The sequence below is a fragment of the Pseudophryne corroboree genome, chromosome 1 (assembly GCF_028390025.1).
Source record: "Pseudophryne corroboree isolate aPseCor3 chromosome 1, aPseCor3.hap2, whole genome shotgun sequence".
NCBI lineage: Eukaryota > Metazoa > Chordata > Amphibia > Anura > Myobatrachidae > Pseudophryne > Pseudophryne corroboree.
The window spans coordinates 1,016,037,716-1,016,058,235 of NC_086444.1; the positions used below are offsets into that span (position 1 = coordinate 1,016,037,716).

Here is a 20,520-nt window from a genome sequence, read left to right on the forward strand (position 1 = left end):
TGCACAAGGGCTGACAGGGAAGAGTCCTGGTGGGCCGATGTGCACGAGGGGCCTATTTTGTTTGTTGATATGTGAAGGGTGCTGCCACCATGGTTACATGGTACACCTCTGGTACTGCCACTTCTACAAGAATTATAAAACATCTTGGTGTCACTGGACCTTTCAAACAGAAATTTAAATTTGAAACAAATTGTAATACCAAAAGCTATATTATACATTTATATTTTATTGCCTGTCTGGTCCAATTTGTTTTATTGTTTTCTGTGGGGGCCAGTGTGTGTGTTTTTCCTGTGGGAGCCAATGTGTTTCATTTTTTTCTTGTACAATTTTCATCTGCACTTAAGGTTGGTGAAAGGGTCAGTGGTGTGACCGATGGTGGTGTATAAGATGCACAAAGCATCTTTAGACACTGACAGTGGGCATCTCAGTAATTGCATATTTGGATGCATGGATGTACACCAGAGAATGGCACTGTAGCTTCATTAGCATGAAGTTGTAGACGCAACTGCAGCAAAATACGCTAGGAAGGCCGCAACTGCTACCAATTTAGAATCAGACCCTAAAGCAGTATTTTTCATCCACTGTGCCGTGGCACACCAGTGTGCCCTGAGCAGTCTCCAGGTGTGCCGCCATAGAAGCAGAGCCAGGCCAGTCAGTGTTTTGCTGCTACTGAGGCCCTGGAACGATTAATACTGGTGGGCTGAGCGGTTGCAGAGCCAGGTCTAATTTTGGGCCCGGGCAGTGTTGGTCTCTTCTGGCTTTCTTGGATGTGGCTCAGGCGTTACCTATGGAGAAGCTGCGACATGACATCCTAGGACACTCAACTGCACCATGCATCACCATTATATTTGAGTGTGCCTTGGCAATTTTTAAATCCTGTTCTGGGTGCCGCAAGTTGTAAACGGTTGAAAATCTCTGCCCTAAAGGATGAATCCAGCCCCATAACAGACTCCACCTCACCACAGACCCCGCCCTCATTAGGGCAGCTTCCATACATTTTCCAGGCTGGTTTTCCATCCCAATCCGCCCCTGGTTATGAACCCTTAAAATACCCCATTTAAATAATGCCACTTATCTTGCATGATCCAATAATAGTAATAATTTAAGAAAAATATTTAGTCCGTTCTAAAAACATGCGCACAGGAATATCATTTTGCTTTGCTAAATACTGCTAGAAACATACTGATAGTACGTGTTTGGTTTCTACGGGTCACACATACTTTTCTTCTGTGCTCTACTTTCCATAAAATGTCCTCAAATTACTGAAAAATCTGATTACCTAACATAAGTAGTACAGAAATCCATTTGCTTAACAATGTAATTTGCTTTCAAGAAATGAATTGTAATACACCCTATCGCTTTCACATTGTGAAAAAACACATGTAATTCTGCATCAGAAAACAATCATCACTTTGGCTTAACTTGATTGCATATGCTCTAAAAATTAATCAGGAAAAAAATAATTTGGAGGGCAAATACTACTGCCTTCTGCATAAAGTACTATGCGTAGTTTGAGTGTTTGGAAAACATTGGAATGTTAAGGAGTAATCAGCTATTAAAAAGGGGTTTGTATACAGAGATTACAAGAGTTTGGATTTGGATTAACATACCAAATAGATTTTGTCACCACTTGCCAAATACAGCACTAGCTGTAGCTGCATGGATTATAGCAACTCACAAAAACAGAACATAGATACAATTATATTGTTTGATTTACAGATTTAATATAATGTTAGAAATATCTATGGCCCCACCATAATGGTAAAAATACATCACATTAATAATTATATTAGTTCTGTCCATACTGTTGTAAAGACTTAGGGGTATATTCAATTAGCGTCGGATCCATTCCGACATGCATTTGTCGGAATGTAGCCGACAACCCCTATTCAAATTTCAACTCAATTCAACTTTTTCAAGCCGAATTGAGATGAGGGACCAGAGGAGGAGGGGGTGGGGGGGAGACCAGCGGGGACAGCCGCTGGCAGACGGAGGAGATCAGCTCTACAGTAGGGTGTCACACAGCCGCCCGACCTCACGGCAGTGTCCACCCGGCTCCAGCAAGCATGACCTCACTTGCTGGAGCCGGGTGGAAGCTGCCGCGAGCGGCACGGCTGTGTGACATCTGCTGCAGCGCTACTGTAGCGCTGATCTCCCCTGCCTGCCCGCGGCTATCCCTCGTCTCCCTGCGGCTCTCCCCTGCCCCCCCTGCTCTAATCCCTAATCTCAGTCCGACATTTTTTTATGTCGGACTGAGATGGTCGAAAAGGGGGACAAAACCTATCGGTTTTGGCCCCGTTTTCGACTTAAGCACGTGGAACGGCAGCTATTCCGCCGATCCACGTGCTTTTCGACAAGTCGAATTCATCGACTTGTTGAAAAATTTTGGGATATATTGAATAGGTCGAATCACGATTCGACCTTAAAAAGTCGAAAACTGCCATCTTTTCAAAAGACGGCAGCTTTCGACTTTAATTGAATATACCCCTAAGAGTAGATTTTATAGTACATAATTGACCCGTGTCCTATCGCAGTCTTTACCTAAAGCCACTATCTCTGCACCATGTATGAATGCTGAGATGCGCACTGATAACTAAAGTTCCTCCCTTTCATTTGCAGAATTGTGACACTGACATGAAGCAAGAAGTGTTAGCATGATATTTATGTATTTTCATATAAAACCACTCCGTGATATCTCCAAAATAATGAAAAATGTATAAGAATGGCATAATAATGATTAATGCACAATCATTTGAAATGCTTTGCTCATGCCACTTACAGAGCACAATAAACCTATATTTTGTTCAGACTTTAAATTTCAAAAACACAATGTTCTTCAAAAGAGGTACAGCTTCAGTATTTTAAGTGAAGTAATTATTATTATTAAACATCAAATAACCTAATTGGTGAAAAGTGGTCAGCATTACACAGTATTGCAGGACAATTATGAGATTCAGCCTCTAGTGCTTTTGTGAGAGTGCTAAACATACAAAGTAGATTTCCGGTTCTTTTGATCACCACAAGTCCACTAATCACTGCCAAATTTGAACTCTACTACATGCGTTATAATGTAAAATCTGCTGTGTGGCTTTCAGGAGAAAGACATTACAGTACTTTAGGGATCAAAGCAGTAATAGAAATGTGACAGCAATATCCTCAATAACTAAAAAGAAAAAAAGTCAGTTGTTGCAGACCCTTGAACATCTTTGGGAAAAGTGTACTGTGCAGATGATTTGTCTAAGTGGGTACCTAGACTTTCTTTGTTCCTTTGCACTGTATGGTAAGAGTCCGAGTGTGACTGAACTTACTGTCTTGCTGACGTACGTAGAGCTAGTGTTCATGCAATGCAACCCTTCACTGTTGCAGCAGCCCCCACATCTGTACAGGGAAACACAGGGAGGTTTAAAGAAAGTGTTTGTTGCAGCACCAAACTCTTTTCCCACATCCACGCACACTTCTCGTGGCATACATTGGGTTTTTCTCCATTCGATCTCAATACCTGGAAAAGAGAGGAAATAACTGTTTTAATGCTAATATTCCATAAGGAATTAATGTCTGTTAATGACCAGTAGTACTATATGTAAGCTTCTCTTGGCAGTCATATAAATGATCCCACATCTTTGTATAATCATTTCCCCTCATACCTGTTAATTCATACAACATTTAAAACATACTATGTAAAATAAAATGGACAAATATAGATACCACCGATTTTTGCTGTTGGTAACTGCATGAACATTTGTTATGTAAGGCAGATGTCAGATACTCTGCTCTATAGCTTCCTTTATGTAGCTTTGTGCCATGGTACAGACTCACAGATAGATGCAGTAGCACAGACCTTACAGTATGTCTTTGTACTTGTAGTACAATACTTATATATGCTAGAGCCGCAGGAGGACTTTTACCTAAATAGACGCCTCCTGCCGGCTTCTGTGCTCCGCTGCTGCATCCAAAGACAAAGCATCGGATCACTCTGTGTGAACTTCAGCCATCTGAGTGACCCGCGGGTTATCCAGGATGGCGAGTGTTTTCATGCAGCCAGGGCCAGTGAAGCTCTGACCAAGGATGCAACCACTGACCACCAAGCCCCCGTTTCCTGAACGCTGGTTGTGCCCGCCCATTTCCTGCCCTCAAATGACACCACCATGCCAATCATGCTTGGGCGGCACCGCGACCGTCATGGCAGACATATCTGCATATGCACAGTACAGATCTTGGGCATGCACAGATCTGAAAACATCAGAGATTTACGCAAACCATACATGCATACAGTACATCTCTGAATCTGGTCCAATGTCGCTGATTTAGTGGGGACAGTTAAGTTGGAGATATCTGTGAGATCACCTGTATTACCTTTGTAATGAATGGCCCAGATAACTAATTACTGCAAAATATTACATTTCACAAACATTTGTAGACATTAAAGGGATTATGAATAGACCCCTTAATTCAGCTACAGAATTTTGTTTTCTGTACTTTCAGAATAGTGTAATTATGGGATCTTATTAAAACTATGCCTTTAAATTAATATATCATGTGCATTCCTCCTACAGCCTACTGCCCTCTCTCTCCCGAGTTCTTATAGCTAGTGCACGCTCTCAACCAGTTCCATTTATCCTAAAGACAGTGCCCCTCCCCCCAGTTCTGTTTATCCTACAACCAATGTCCGATCCCAAAATCCACTACCACTCCCCCTATGGCATCAAGGGGTAGTTGGGTGGCCATGATGGTGCGATTCACCCCCAAATCATCGAGCCCTTGGACATTACACTCCACTAGGGAAGTGGGCAGGATCCGGGAGGCAGACCTACTCTCCCATAAGTGTGGAGGCCCTCCCTGAAATCTGTGAATCTGCCAGACATTCCAGGACAGTAGGCTAGTAGCCAACTGCTACAAAGTAGTAGAAGCAAAATCTGCTATATTATTATTTTAAAATAGTCGTTTACTTGCTTTTTAAGGTGACAGTGACACTTTCATAGTGCCTTGTCTATTGCTTTTTAGCACAGCTAGCAGCTGGACAAGTAGCTATGAAATGTAAATCTTCTCTGGAATCACAGATATCTGTTTGATAATTACCATTCTAGAACACAGACTTTTACAGCCAGTTGCAAGTAAAGGAGGTGTGCCAATCACATAGAGAAGTCAAGGGATAGCCTACGAGGAGCCCTGTACAATCTTCCTGAGGGGCAGCGAGACTCCAAAAGGCAAAAGAGAAAGTTAGGCAAGTAACAGCTGAAAGGAAAGAAGAAAGCAAAACTCCAGAGTGAAATATTCCAGACAACCGAGAAAGAGACAGACAACCCTCAAAGTGAGAGAGTCCCGACAACCCACAGAGGCACAGGGAGTCCAGGAGCTTTCAATTTTCCTGCTGTTTATCCTGTTTCGTTTCTTATTAAAGAGACTGCTGCTGATACTGCTGTTGCTCCCTTTATGTTGCCATGTAGTGGAGAGGCTCAGTGGAAGACATTCCAGGTGTTTTATTTGTGTTCATTGTACCCTTTGTGTATACAGAGTTTATTACAAAAGCACATTAAGAATGCTATGCAATGTGCATTTTACTTCATATTTGTATCTAAATTGTCCTCCTATAGTTTGTATTATATACAAAATTCAAATCTATGTAATAGCAATAAACTCTTAGACGCGTGACTGACAGAGAAAGTGATTAAAGTATAACAGTGAACGTAAAACACATAAAATGATTCAGGGTGGATTGCTCGGATTAAGGTTGTCATGCGAAGCTTGTGTCTGGTTTGATCTCACATTAATCCCTTGGTTGCCATGGGGGACAGAAGTTTGCAATAAAGTATATTGTAAATGAATTATTTCGCAAAAAAGTAAACTTTAGATTTGCTAAAGCCATTCTCAAAGAAAGAAATATGAAGCAGAGAACGTTATTAGCTATTTCTGGCTACATAAAGGCAGTACCTATCAGTGCACCAAAACCAAATTATACATTTCCTGTATAAATGAAAGACTACAAAGAGCTAATTTATGAAATGTGCCCTTGCAGTACCTATATTATTATATGATGTGGTGCAACTATTACTGCACTAATGCACAAAACAGCATTCAGTACATGGCACTTATCTTTCTGCAGTCTGGCACGTATGAACTCCTAATTATAGAATGTGAACAGGATCTGTCCGAAAATGTAAACTTATTTATATATTATTATTATTATCATCATCAGTTATTTATATAGTGTACACATATTCCGCAGTGCTTTACAGAGAGTATTTTGTCCATTCACATCAGTCCCTGTCCCATGGAGCTTACAATCTAAATTCCCTATCACATGTACACGCACATTCATGCTAAGGTTAATTTATAGGGAGCTAATTAACCTTCCAGTATATTTTTGGATTGTGGGAGGAAACCGGAGTACCCAGAGGAAACCCACGCAAGTACGGGGAGAATATACAAACTCTGCACAGTTAGGGCCATGGTGGGAATCGAACCCATGACCTCAGTGCTGTGAGTCAGTAATGCTAACCATTACACCATCCATACTGCCCCAATATAACTGCTATATTCAATTATTAGACACGGTGTATGTACACAGGATATGAATATATCTTCTGTTGTGTATTAAGTAATTGCCCCTTACAGTGGCATCATCACTGGGGTGCGGGATACACCCAAGTGTCATTCCCTGAAGAAGCACCTCCTCAGGGACAGGAGCCAGCACTTGGCTCCTGACACAGTGTAGGAGCCGACACTGACAGACAGTCTATAAGAGCAGCTTGGCATCACCGGGAAAAGTTGAGTGATGAACATGGGGTCGGGCCAAAAGGCTATGCCCCCTTCCCATTAGGCCATGTCCCCTTTTTGGGCAGGGGGTATGTCCACTGAACAAGGCTCCTTTAAACCTATTGAATAAAATTGCCAAAATCGTGCTGCTGCCTGCAACTCGCTGGGAACTACATTTGGGCCATGGACCATTCAGCAGGTGGGTGGAAATATTCATCATACAAAGCGCTAGTTTTGGTTTGGAGGGCAGCAACATAGAATGCAGAAGATCTTCGACAGCATAGTCCATTTCTATCCTTTGAAACCATTGTTGGCTGCTGTATATATCACCCTTATCAGCTACAGATGAATGGACTTCATATATGAGCACATCTGTACTTTGTGATTTAACCAGTGGCAGAGGTAGGATATATGAAGACCTGTCTGAGAATGAGAAAGACGCATGCGAGGTAGATGTACTAAGCCTTACAGAGTGATAAAGTATGAGGCATCAGCGAATAACTACCATGTCAAGGGCTGTTTGGAAAATGACAGGAGCTGATTGGTTGGTAGTTTATCCCTCTCCACTTAATCACTCTCTAAATCTATGGGGGATTTTCAATTAGCCCCAGTAATTTACAGGGGCTAATTGTCCCACCGGAGGCTATCCTATTAGCCCTGATAAGCCGACATGAGCGCCGGCTTATTGGGGGCTACCTGATGCTGCACCGGGTGCTGGCTTCTGATAGCTCCCTTTGCAGAGCTGCAGTTCCGGCTCCTTCTGGTCACATGATGGCTCCCCATGTGACTGGGGGCGGGGAAAGATGGGGATTCGGGTCGTGGCGCTGACCCGGCTTACACTATCGGGGTTAGTCGCCAAGTGCTGGCTCCTGGGCCGTGGCGCCCTCCCTACAGTCCCAGCCTGCCACTGCTGTGGTGGGCAAGGGACACTGCAGGTCGCCACGGTTATCAGGGATTTTGTTTCACCAGCCTCTACCGAAAACACACAGGTTTCACTGAACCTGTGTGTTTTCTGGAGGTCAGCTTATTTTTTTGTTATTTTTTTTTTTAAGGGCGATCCGTATTGGATATGCTGTAAAAACATTTTTAAAAAAGAAACAAATCGGGAAAAAGTCTGTAAAACGTCTGCGTTTTTGAGCCAATGTTAATTTACCGGTAATTGGATATCCCCCTAAGTATATCTGTGCCAGAAGCCATAGACTTCACTTAATTACAGGTAGATAAGGCTATATGACATGGCAAAAGTGTCCCCATCCTTTTCATACTGGCCAACATTTATAGACACAATATAAGCCAAGCCCCTCTCTGGGCAAACCACACACCCAATTCATATAACTATGTCCATTTCCAGCCAATCAAAATCACTTTCTTGCAAAGCTCCACCCAAATAACTGTAACCATACTGCTAACATAAGAACAATCTCAAAGGATTTCTCCTCCTTAATACAACTACTCCTTGTAAGAGAATGAACCTTCATGATTCCATTGAAAACAAGGGCTTTACATAGACACACAAAAAAAAGCATAAATGTTGGTCATAAGAAAAAACTTTAAAGTTGCATTACCGTCTGGGGTAATGACTCAATTAATTACAATAAAAACTTTCTACCTTTATTGCAGCTCCAATAGGCTGAAATACCCATTATTCGGTTATTTAAATGTTAGTAGGGAACACAGGATGATGTCAATATCTCCTCAGAAGTCAGTGGAATGCATATACATATTCATGAGCCTTCCACTGTCAGATGCATGCATGGCTGGGTGGAGACAAGCAGGTCAAAAGTTGAGGGTGGTTCCCAAAGCCTCTATAATTCCTGCAGTGAGTAGTAGAGTTTCCATGAGACAGGAGAACATACGCAAGGTAATATAACTCCTAAAACACAGGTAAGAAGGAAAAAATATCTCAGCATGCAGTGTTCTCCAATTTGTACCTCTCATGTAATACTTCCAGACGGTAATGAGGCTTTAAAGAATGGGGATTATTAATCTATGCAAAATAAACAAGTGAATTTTGTTAATGGTCACCCATATTTCTTTTATTAAAAGTGTCATGTTTTGTACGTTGCAAATGATGCACCTAGTTTATTGTTCTGTTGACACAAATATTGTATAGAATGAACGCCGGGTGTCTTGTGCTCTAATGCACTTACTTTTCCAGATATCAGCATTGTAATTGTAATGTGCAGCTGCAAATTTAACACTATCATCTCTTCTAGCATCAAAGCCGGATTGTCCTCCTTGCCTTAATTGACACTTGAACATTTTCCAGGATTCAGGGTAAAGCAATGTCATCAGTTCATCCACACTGGACACGGCTCTCAGCTGCTCTTCCAGCTCCTTGCCTGGTTGATCCTTTAAATGAAAAAGACACAATAAAGTTACTTTTTTCTTTGCTACTGGTCAAGACACAAGCCACCAACCCTGTTATAGATATGTGTATGGAGGATGAGGAAAGCTGAAGAGAATCATTGCCCCACAATTGTATTTCTGGTAAGCCTATTTCTTACTTTTAAAAAATTATCCGGCTAATTAGAAAAAAATAAATAAATCAGATAATGCACATTATTATTATTGTTATCTATATGGCTCCACAAGGGTTCCAAAGCGCCTAACAAAATACATAAACAAATGAGCAAAACAAGAAAACAACGACTTACAGTACAAGACAATTTAGAACAAGTACATGGTACTGTATATAAACAATGTAGCATCAGGGGACGGGACACTGAAACAATCATTAGGGTGGCAAGAATAGAGGGTTAGGTGCAGTTGGAGTATGGAGTATAAAATAGTCTAAGAGAGGGAAAAGCACATAAGGGGAGGGGGCCCTGCTCATGAGAGCTTACATTCCGAAGGGGAAGGGCAGACAGACAGGAGTGACAAAGATGGGTTAGAAGTGAGCATGGAACAGAGGGTTAGGATGAGAGATAGCTAGGTTTGATGAAGAAGTGGATCTTGAAAGCCCATTTAACGTTTTGTAGAGAGGTGGAGAGTCTGATAGGGAGAGGTAGAGAATTCCAGAGGGAGGGAGAACCAAAGCCAACATTTATGTAAATGGAAGACGAATGAGTGAGGGCCTTGTGAGTGTGAGAAGCTTGAACTGGATTCGGAAGGGGAGGTGGAGCCAGTATAAGGATTGTAAGAGAGGGGAGGTGGATGTAGTACATTTGGAGGGGAAGATGAGTTGGACAGCAGCATTGAGGATAGACTGTAGTGGAGAGAGGCGTTTGTCAGGGAGGCCAGATAGGAGATTACAGTAGTCCAAGCTGGAGATGATCAGTGAGTGGATAAGGGTCTTAGAATCATCCATGGTGAGAAAAGATCTGAGCCTGGAAATATTTTTGAGATGGAAACGGTAGGACTGTGAAAGTTACTAAATGTGTGATTTGAAGGAATGGGAGGAGACAGCTTACTTTGGGGCTAGAGGAGATATTTGTGACATCAATAGATAGTGGAATTGTGGGAGATTAGGTTAAGTGGGATGGTGGTAAAATGTTCAGCTTGGTTTGGGTTCGGGAGACCGGTGGTCAGAATACAGACACCGGCATGTCAAGTAACCAAATCCTGACCAGGGTGACAACTGAAACTAACCCTCCCTTTCCACAGCCTAACACCTCCCCCAACAGCCTAACTCTAGGTGAGGAGATAAGAAGAGAGGTCAATAGAGGAAAGGTATACTTGATAATTATCATCAAAGAGGCGATATTGGAAGCCGAAAGAGTGAATGAGTTCACCTAAAGAGGTTGTATAGAGAGAGAAAAGGAAATGTACAAGAACAGAGCCTTAGGTGTCAGCTACTGTTAGTGGAAGTGGGGGGGGTGTTGGGTCATAAAAGGAGACAGAAGAAGCTGACCGAGATGTAGGAGGAAAGCCAGGAGAGAGCAGTATCATGCAGACCAATGAAGTAAAGGATTTCCAGGAGGAGAGGGTTGTCCACATTGGCACATGCATTAAATAAATATTATCTCCCAAATTGAAGGTATATTGGAGCTTATGCACTTTTTTTTTTATTTTCGTAAATGGGGACTGTGGTTATTCAGTGCCAAAATGAATTGTCAGTTTGCCCAGAGATTGCAATTGAGTTGAATATAATGTGTGTGGCCATTATACAGATGTGTCCTCTTAAATCCTTGCAGCAGTCACACTAAACAGCCCTTGAAGTCGTGCCATGCTGTGACTTCGCAGCGCCAAGTGTCTTTTCCACGAAAATGCGTCTTAGACGGAAAGTAATGTAACAGGATGCACAAGAAGCTTCTGCTGATTAAATGATATGCAGCATGCCTGTATTGTGTGTGTAATTGCGGCTCTATATGCATCCAAAATGCCACTTTACAGTGTGATTGGTGTAACTTTTTTCTGTCTTGCTCCATAAAATTTCTTTAAAAAACAAAAAACAAACACTGTGGCATTGCATTTTGTATGCAAATACAGTCACAAAGAGAATATAGGAATGCTGCATATCAGCAGAAACTGCTTGTGTGTCCTATTACATTACTTTGCGCCTTAGATGCATTTTTGCAGAAAAAAAATGCAAAAAAAAAAAATTGCTCGGCGCTACAGAGTCACAAGGCACTCGCCCGTTGTACGACATGTAGTGCACGGAGGAAAGATGTAGGAGGACACATCTGTAAGTAGAGCTAAAGCACACATCTCATAATAAACCAGTACTACTAATAGGACTATGAGGTGTTCCTATAGATAAAAATTACCAGTAAATAAACAGTGCTGCTCAAAATGACATAATTGCCACTTTTTGGGGATTCAGGATGATTTGCCTATTTTTTCATGCACTTCATCAAGGTTGCACCCTGCACAATTTATGTGCGATGGTGGCGCAATACCCACAAAATGCTGTTTACAATTGAATTGCATACAGATACATTGTTTAGAACACATCTTGTCATACTGTAACGCAGGGGTGGGGAACATTTGGCTCTCCACACATACCAGAATGCTCTGCTACAGTTTTGTTATTTGACCATGCTAAAATAGTTGCAGCGCATGGTGGGATGTGTAGTTCAACAACAGCTGGAGGGCCACAGGTTCCTCACCCCTGCTGTAACGGAAACACAATACTAGTATGACCTTGAAAAATGTTAGTAAAATACATGTAATTACCCAAGTATGGGTAAAACACCACATACACGTGTATAGACATGGCATGACTTAGTCGCTGTGCCAGGGCTGTAACTAGGGGTGTGCCAGCAGTGCTGTTGAACAGGGTCCTTGGGGCAGCCCAGTCACTCATTACCCCACGGCACCTGAATGTGGCTTGCTGGGTGTCTGATACTGCATCCAGCAACCAGTAGCGCTACTGCAGAGCCAATGGAGCTCCACAGAGCATCTTTTGGAGCAGTGCTTTACTTTCCAGAGCCCCCTATTCATATGTTACGGGTTTCAAGGGTGGGGATGGAACAGAGCGCCCTGCAACAATGCTGCGCCATGCTAAGGATAACTAGTTTTGGATTTTCTCAGATGCACACAAACAGCATTGTAGTGTAGTAAGGAGATGCATTCAGCTTCTTGGTGGTGGGGATGCCAGCAGTCATGTGATCAACAACGGAATCCCGTGACCTCTCAGGAGACTGGCGATGGTACACCAACAGAGCCAACATCCCGAAGGCGAGTATCGGGGTTGAGGTTAGGGTTACAACTGAAACAGGCGGGGGGGGGGGTGGGGGTGGCGTTAGCCGACACTCCCGGTTAGGGTAAGTGAGAGGGGTAAAATACATAACCTCGTCCAGTGTCTGAAATCTCACTGTCGGGATACTGCAGTTGGTCTTGTGACCGCCGGCATTTCATACCCAACCCGTGCTAAGGTATTACAATTTGTACTTTTCTCATAAATCATGGAAGTGTAAATTTGCAGAATGTTGCATGGCTCAGTGATAATGGCCTTTGACTTTCTCAGGTTAGTATCCTTGTCACACTGCTATAGCATGCAATTCCATTAGTGGTGTACAGAGTAAGCATACTTTGTGCTTTTATCATGGTATCATTAGGTACATACCGGTGTTAATAATGCTATTACGTACTTACAGATGGAGCCACGCTAATCGTGGCTCCATATGTGCTGGGGCGCGCCCACCTGGGCTCATCTATCACAGCGTCTGGGACGCGCATGCGTGAGAGATGTGCACGCGCCCCATTCACTGCAAAGAGAGCGTCTCTGTGCACTCCCATAGCGTGGCTAGGCGTCGGGTCGCTTAGTCACGCCAGGAGTGCACATTTGTGATGGAGCTGCATCAGATGAGCATGACTCCATCTGTAGAAATGTGATTAAAATTGCAAAGGATAGCTCTCCCAATAAGACCTGTCTTTTGTGATCACTGGACTTTCAGGTTTAGGACCCGGGAGTCCTTCCGTGCATGCACAGTGAAATGCAGGTGCTACGGTGGGTTCTGGGAGGGTTCCGATTAGATCCTAAGCTCTCCCAATAAAAGCTGTCTTTTGTGATCACTGGACTTTCAGGTTTAGGACCTGGGAGTCCTTCCGTGCATGCAGTGTGAAACGCAGGTGCTGCGGTGGGTGCTGGGAGGTTCTGATTGAATCCCTTAGGGGAAAATGCAAACAGAAGCCCATAGGCTTCTACTGGGTAATACCATTAAAAGATGGCATTACCCACCGGGTCCAAGCTCTGGAATGTATCACATTCTGGAGCTTGGTACATATGGAAATGCCATCAAAACTCTGAAAACTGCATTTCCTGCGTTTTGGTCACATTTTCAAGGTTAGTCACCCTTAGGGAGAGAGGCATCAAATCTTTGAAAGATATAGAGTGGAGGTTACCCATAGCAACAAATCGACTTTCAACTGATATTCCATAGACTGCTATGGGCAACTTCCCCATTGTATCGCTCTCACAGATACATCTCCCCTTTATACTTTGAAACAAAATCCTAATTTTTTTTAAGCTTTACCTACTGAAATTGAAACCGAGCACATAGCAGGAGAAAGCAGTTTCATGAAAGACATGACAGGTATTTATAATTTATGGCACTAAATGGCAGGAGAGCTGGGATATCCCAATATAAACACCAGCAGATTCCACAGAAATAAAATATATATACTACTAGCACATGCCTTCATGTGGTAACCTCATCCTTCAATTGTAAAGTCATTTGCTCTGGAGGGAATGGAAATGTCTCTAAGAAATCATTGTTAAGTCACGATTTTCTCCATGATATAAAAGGACTGGCTCTCCATAAAAGCCAGCTCAGTTGGCTTGACTGACTTACCACACACGCCGGAATAAATGCTCTTTACAGCTCTGTGTATAGTTGGCAAGATTTCAAACTATGCCAAAAACGTGTGAAACGTGAAGCTTTGCCAAAAACTGATACAACTCCTGCTATTCTAAAGCACTGTAAAATTAGTGTGGTTGTTTGTAGAATCCAGATGTCATTTCTCAGCAAATTAAGCTGTATATTTAAAGCTAGTGCTTTGATTTTGAGAAATGAATCCGCCTTAGAGAGAAATGACATCCTGATGTTGATATCATTTGTTGCAATAGCTGTAATTTCACTTTCCTTCCACACGACCCACTCAGTAAGTGTATGGTCAGAATATTTCTTTTTTTGGCAAATGTCCATCAGCTGAATTGATGCTGAAACATGATAACAGCGTCTGTCATGTTTTGTAATGTCACCACTAGGAAAATAGCAAGCTGTGAAACGTTCAGTCTATGCTACTTGAAATATTACAATATCATGAATAATATTTCTCTCAGTGCTAACACTATGTCATCGGCAAGGACATTATAAACATGTCTATTTACACTTATTTACATGTGCTCGGCTACAAGCTGTTCCCTTTAGATGGAATATAAATATTTTCTTGTTTAATCATATTAAGAAAACCAAATAATCTGACTCCATTTTATTAATTGATGCTCTACATTTTGTAAGTCATCAGTTTGATCTTATGATAGCTCAGAATTTCTCAAACGTGGTCCCCAAGGCACTCCAATGGTCCAGATTTTAAGTATAACCATGGCTCAGCACAGATAGTTAAATCAAATTGAAGGATGTACGAATTAAGGAGGACATGTACTAAGCAGTGATAAAAATGGAGTTAGCCAGGGGAGAAGTCGCCCTTTGCAACCAATCAGCTTCTCTGTATACTTTTATCGTATGCAAATTATAAATGTTATGTCAATGCTGATTGGATACCATGGACAGCTTCTCCATTTTTATTACGGCTTAATACATGTCCACCTAAGTCAACTAAGCATGGATATACTTAAAATCTGTGAGGTGCCTTAAGGATACAACTTGAGAACCTCTGGGATAAATTATTTTGACAAAAAACAATAAGAATTTGATTTGCAAAGTACTGTAGATCTTCAAAAGCAACACATATTTGACCTTCCTAGCGTAAGAAGAGAGTATTGACTGCATAGGAGAGAAAAGAGTTAAACATCTGGGGAAGGGTGGACCTAGCTGTTAGGAAAGTACAGCCTTTAAGGGGAGGGCTTGATATATATAGGGAAGGCGAGGCCATTTTAAGTCTCTTGGTGATTTGGTTTCCCTCCCTCCCGCCCTGGTAGTTGGAGATTGTGGCACGTGGTGCTTTGGCTCTAAGTTGTTGGCTGTTTTCGTTGGCTATTTATTGGCGGAAAAGAACGGCAGTTTCGTATGGTAGAGAAAACTGTAGTGTTTTACAGTTTGTTGTGGTTTAGGTGCACTCACCTCCATCGACTTATGGCCGCTTGACCACCCATCCGGGAAGGCAGCGGCAGGGCACCCAGGAGCGGTGGGTAGCCACTGTGGGGGTTGAGTTGTCACCTATTACCGGTTTATGGTAAGCTTTTAGTAAATTTATAGGATTGAGTTATTTAAGTTAATTTAGATTAAGGAGCCGTTCTTTTGGGCCGCCACCATATGCCAGATGGAGCGGCATATTAAATTAATCTCTTTTTATTACAGGTTTCCTAATGGTTAGGGACAAATAAATAGCTAGCAATTTTCTGCCAAATTCAAGTCTCAGTGTCGTTATTTCTGGTTATGATTATGAATGCTTTACTTTCAAAGAAAGGGGTCCACCAAATATCACTAAGATGTTTAAGGCTTATGGAGACCCAGGGCTGTATTATCCGTTAGGCTGACTAGGCTGAAGCCTAGGGGCCAGTCAATTATTTTTGCAGAGACTCTGTTATCTGTGCCCTAGGGCTCCAATGGTTAAAGGCACTTCCCACTCTGTGTTAAAGCAAGGCACACTCGTAGTCAGCGGAGTGTTTTGAGACAATGTTTGGGAGGAGAGAAAGTCGTCAAACAGCGCACTACAGCTATTTCAGGAGAGAAATAGAAAAGGGAGAATGATTGTGTTGTGGAGAAGGCAGGCTACATTTTGGTGGAGTAGTCAAATAGAAGTAATAAATCTACACAATACAGCAGTGGTTCTCAAACGTGGTCCTCAAGGCATCCCAATAGTCCATGTTTTAAGTATATCTGTGGCTGAGTACAGATGGTTAAATCAATTAAGTCAACTGTGTCTAAGCATGATTATCCTTAAAACCTGGACTGTTAGGGTGACTTGAGGACAGTGTTTGAGAACCTCTGCAATACAATATAAGAATGGGCTATTTAGAATAAACATAACATGAAGAATCACACATACTGTGCATATTGGCTCTTCTAAAAAAATATAGATATACAAAATAAATGATGAAGTAGGGAAACATTTGAAAACAGATCCGGTAATACTTTTATGCAGATAGAATCAGTGATTAGTTATGCCAAGTACTCCCTGTTACTGAGATAAGCCATTTACAGGACCCTTTAAATAAACTCATTAATGAGTGAATCCTGACAAATGATAACCAAACAACCTGTATCTAGTCTCTGAACATAATCGCTAGAATTAAATGGAATAGATAATTTATGAGAGTTTAACGAAAATGCAAGTCATTATTTTTTATAACTTACGGCCTGTATTTTTAATTAGTATTTTATATTCTTTACTGAAGATAGATATGAATCCAGACACTTTACTAAGTAGGACTGCATGTGGATAAATTGAATTCATACTCTGAAATGTGGTGCTGAATACAAACCATGTGTGTTTTGGACTGCTGACTTTTGTGGTTAATGTATGTAAATAATGAATGTAACAGTTACTGTTGTGCAAAACCAGGAAGACTATTTTTTTTTGCAAAAAAAATGTACAGCAGCTTAAATGAAACAATGCTTTTCTAAAAACAGACACCAGAGGCACAATGGGGACAGCAGGATTCAACAGGCGGTTCTATCCAGAATAGAAATGTTGGCACATAGAGTGGAAGAGATACTAAATAACCGCCGCTCTCACATATGGTTATTTGCTACACATACACACACACACACACACACACACACACACACACACACACACACACACTCTGAGGTTACTGACCCAGTCAGTCTACTGTACAAGTAATGGATGAGATAGAAGATGAGTACTTCTGATAGTGTAAAGGCCCATACACACTAGACGAGAAAATAAAAAATATCGCTCAGAAAGGCCCTTCTGAGCGAGATCTTTTTTACAATCTCGTCTAGTGTGTACACTCTATGTTGTTAATGATGTGTGCTCCCGTGCATCGTTAACAACCCCTTTCCTTGTATGAACATGTACAGACGAGAGAGGTCCTTGATAATGACAGCAGCATGGGCGTCGTTCCCCCCACCACCGTTACACCCTTCCCCGTTGTCATCGGCAAGTGTGTATGCTGGCACCCAGGCGGGGTCCCGCCGCTGCCAATATCGGCGTCAGTGGGGGCTCGTTAAGTGTGTATGGGGCTTAACCTTCTGCTCTGCTTTCAGTGACATTGTTTATGTACCATACAAGGGGAAACCTTTTGCTCCTCTTTTAGGGGGCATGTACTAAGCAGTGATAAAAGTGGAGAAGTTAGCCAGTGGAGAAGTTGCCCAAGGCAACCAATAAGCATTGATGTAACATTTCTAATTTGCATACTTTAAAAGTATACAGAGCAGCTGATTGGTTGCCATGGGCAACTTCTCCACTATCTCCCTTCTCCACTTTTATCACACCTTAGTACATTGTCCCTCTAAGATACATATTGACTAATTATCAAGACTAATGGTGCCCATACACTTATGGAGATAATCGGTGCTATCCTTCGATTTCGACGGCATCTCTGAGAGAAATCGAAGGATTGTATGCACATTTAAGGTACCATGAGACGCGATGCGCGGGCACGCCGCTTGAATATCACGAATCATGATAGTATGTGCTGCATATAATATTTCTTAAATCGCAGTGCGATCGCATGTGTTGTTTTTTTTTAACAAATGCAATATATCGCACTGCGATGGGCACCCGCCGGAAACGGCCGGAGGCTGCTCCCACTCGGTGGTGACGTGCCCATCACATGATTACCATGCGATCTATTGCATGATCGCATGGTAATCACTTTGGCAGTTCAGGTGCATGGTCATAGATTCTGTAGATGAGCCTTCTCTGAGCTTTGCCCACATGCAAACAATACATTATCACCCAATTACACACCTCTAGCTACCAGTGGAAATGTGACGGAGTTGTAAACAACTGTGCATCGCCAGTGCTTGCAGAATTGCATTGCAGAATGCAGAGCTCGAAAACACACAAGATACCCGTATATACTCGAGTATAAGTCGATCCGAATATAAGCCGAGGCACCTAATTTTACCACAAAAACCTGGGAAAACTTATTGACTCGAGTATAAGCCTAGGGTGGGAAATGCAGCTCTAGCCGTACACAGCCCTCATACTGCCAGATATGCCCCCACACTGCCAGATATGCCCCCACAGTGCCAGATATGCCCCCACACTGCCAGATATGCCCCCACACTGCCAGATATGCCCCCACACTGCCAGATATGCCCTCCTAGTGCCAGATATGCCCCCACAGTGCCAGATATGCCCCCACAGTGCCAGATATGCCCCCACAGTGCCAGATATGCCCTCACACTGCCAGATATGCTCCCACAGTGCCAGATATGCCCTCATAGTGCCAGATATGCCCCCACAGTGCCAGATATGCCCCCACAGTGCCAGATATGCCCCCACCCCCCAAGTGCCAAATATGCTCCCCCAGTGCCAGGTATAACTTACCCTCCACCACTCCCGCGCTGTCTTGTGTAGGAGGGACACGGAGGGCACAGCGTGCGCCTCTCCTGTGTCCCTCCTGCGTCTCCGGCGGGTCTGTTAAATGAAGTGCCGGTTCGTGAGCCAATCAGAGCTCACGAACGGGTACTTCATTTAATAGACCCACCGGAGACGCAGGAGGGACACAGGAGAGGCGTGCGCTGTGCCCTCCGTGTCCCTCCTTCCCACTGACTCGAGTATAAGCCGAGGGGGCTTTTTCAGCACAAAAAAAAGTGCTGAAAAAGTCGGCTTATACTCAAGTATATACGGTAAGTCTGAAAATGCAGCATACATATAAGCAAGGCAATATTGCAATATAATTATAAGGTATTGCATTAAAATCGCAACATGTATTAAGATGTGAAGAGTTGTAACATGCTGTGCGGATCCGCTTAGCTAAAATACACTCTTTATGTGCATACAGCTATATTATATATCTATATGCACACACACACACACACACACACACACACGTATGCATACATATTATATATCCGTATATACACAGTGCCTTGCTAAAGTATTCACCACCCTTTGCATTTTTCATGTTTTGTTGCCTCACAACCTGGAATTAAAATGGATTGTTTGAAGGTTTGCATCCATAGGCGTGTGTCCGGCATGCCCCGCATGTAGGGCCGACCGTCGAACCTTTGTCCTGGGCCCTGACAGACAAGGGGGCCCAGGTGGCAGCGGAGTACATGTGAGCTGGCAGACAGGAGCAGCGGCAGTCAGTAATCACACAGGACAGGGAGCGCTGCACAGGAGTGAGTGACAAACTCGATGGTGGCATTAAAATGCAGCGCCGATCTCTAGCCAATCGGAGCTCTCGTAGCGGCAGCGAATCGGGAGCAGCGGCTCCTGATTTGCCGCCGGACCACGGCTTCTGATTGGCCGGCAGCCAGCGCCGCATTTGAGTTGCCACCAGAGAGCCTGTCACTCTCACTACTGCGCAGCGCTCCGAGTCCCTGCCATGTCTGATTACTGACTGCCACGGTGCTGCTCCTGGCCTCACATGCAGGTGAGAGGTTACCAGTGAACTGAGGGGGGAGAAGGGAGGATTCTGAGACACACAAATCGAAGTGCAAGCTGAAAGGGTGAATGGGGGCAGGCTGAGAGACAGAGTGAGAGGTTGGGACAGGCTGAGAGGCACAGAGGGATGGGGTAGCTGTCTGAGAGGCACAGCGTGAAGGAGGGGGGGCAGGCTGAGTGGTACAGAGTGAGGGGGGGGGCAGGCTGAGAGGCACAGAGGGAAAGGGTAGCTGGCTGAGAGGCACAGAGTGAAAGAGAGGGGCAGGCTGAGAGGCACAGAGGGAAGGGGTGGCACAGAGTGAAGGGTGGTGCTAGCCATGCCCAATAGGTGGTGCTAGACTTGCCCCTCCGGTGGTGCACACCCTAATAAAATGTGCTGCGCACGCCTATGTTTGCATCATTTCATTCACAGAACATGCCTACAAATTTGAAGATTTTTTTTTTGTGTGAAGCAAACAAATAGGACAAAATAACAGAAAACTTTAGAGTGCATAACTATTCACCCCCCTAAAGTCAGTACTTTGTAGAGCCACCTTTTGCAGCAATTACAGCTGCAAGTCGGTTTGAATACAGTGCCTTACTAAAGTATTCACCCCCCCTTGGCTTTTTAAC

General features: G+C 43.2%; 1 protein-coding gene across 1 annotated transcript in view; it reads right to left on the reverse strand.

Annotated features, from left to right (window-relative positions):
* Positions 1-20,520, reverse strand: part of VEGFC (vascular endothelial growth factor C) — a 229,991-nt gene that overhangs the window by 54,895 nt on the left and 154,576 nt on the right. Inside the window, exons 2-3 of the mRNA XM_063920664.1 lie at positions 8,904-9,105; positions 3,309-3,499 (exon numbers count right to left, since the gene is read on the reverse strand). Of these exons, the coding sequence (XP_063776734.1) occupies positions 3,309-3,499; positions 8,904-9,105 (393 nt within the window). The remainder of the gene's footprint in view (positions 1-3,308; positions 3,500-8,903; positions 9,106-20,520) is intronic.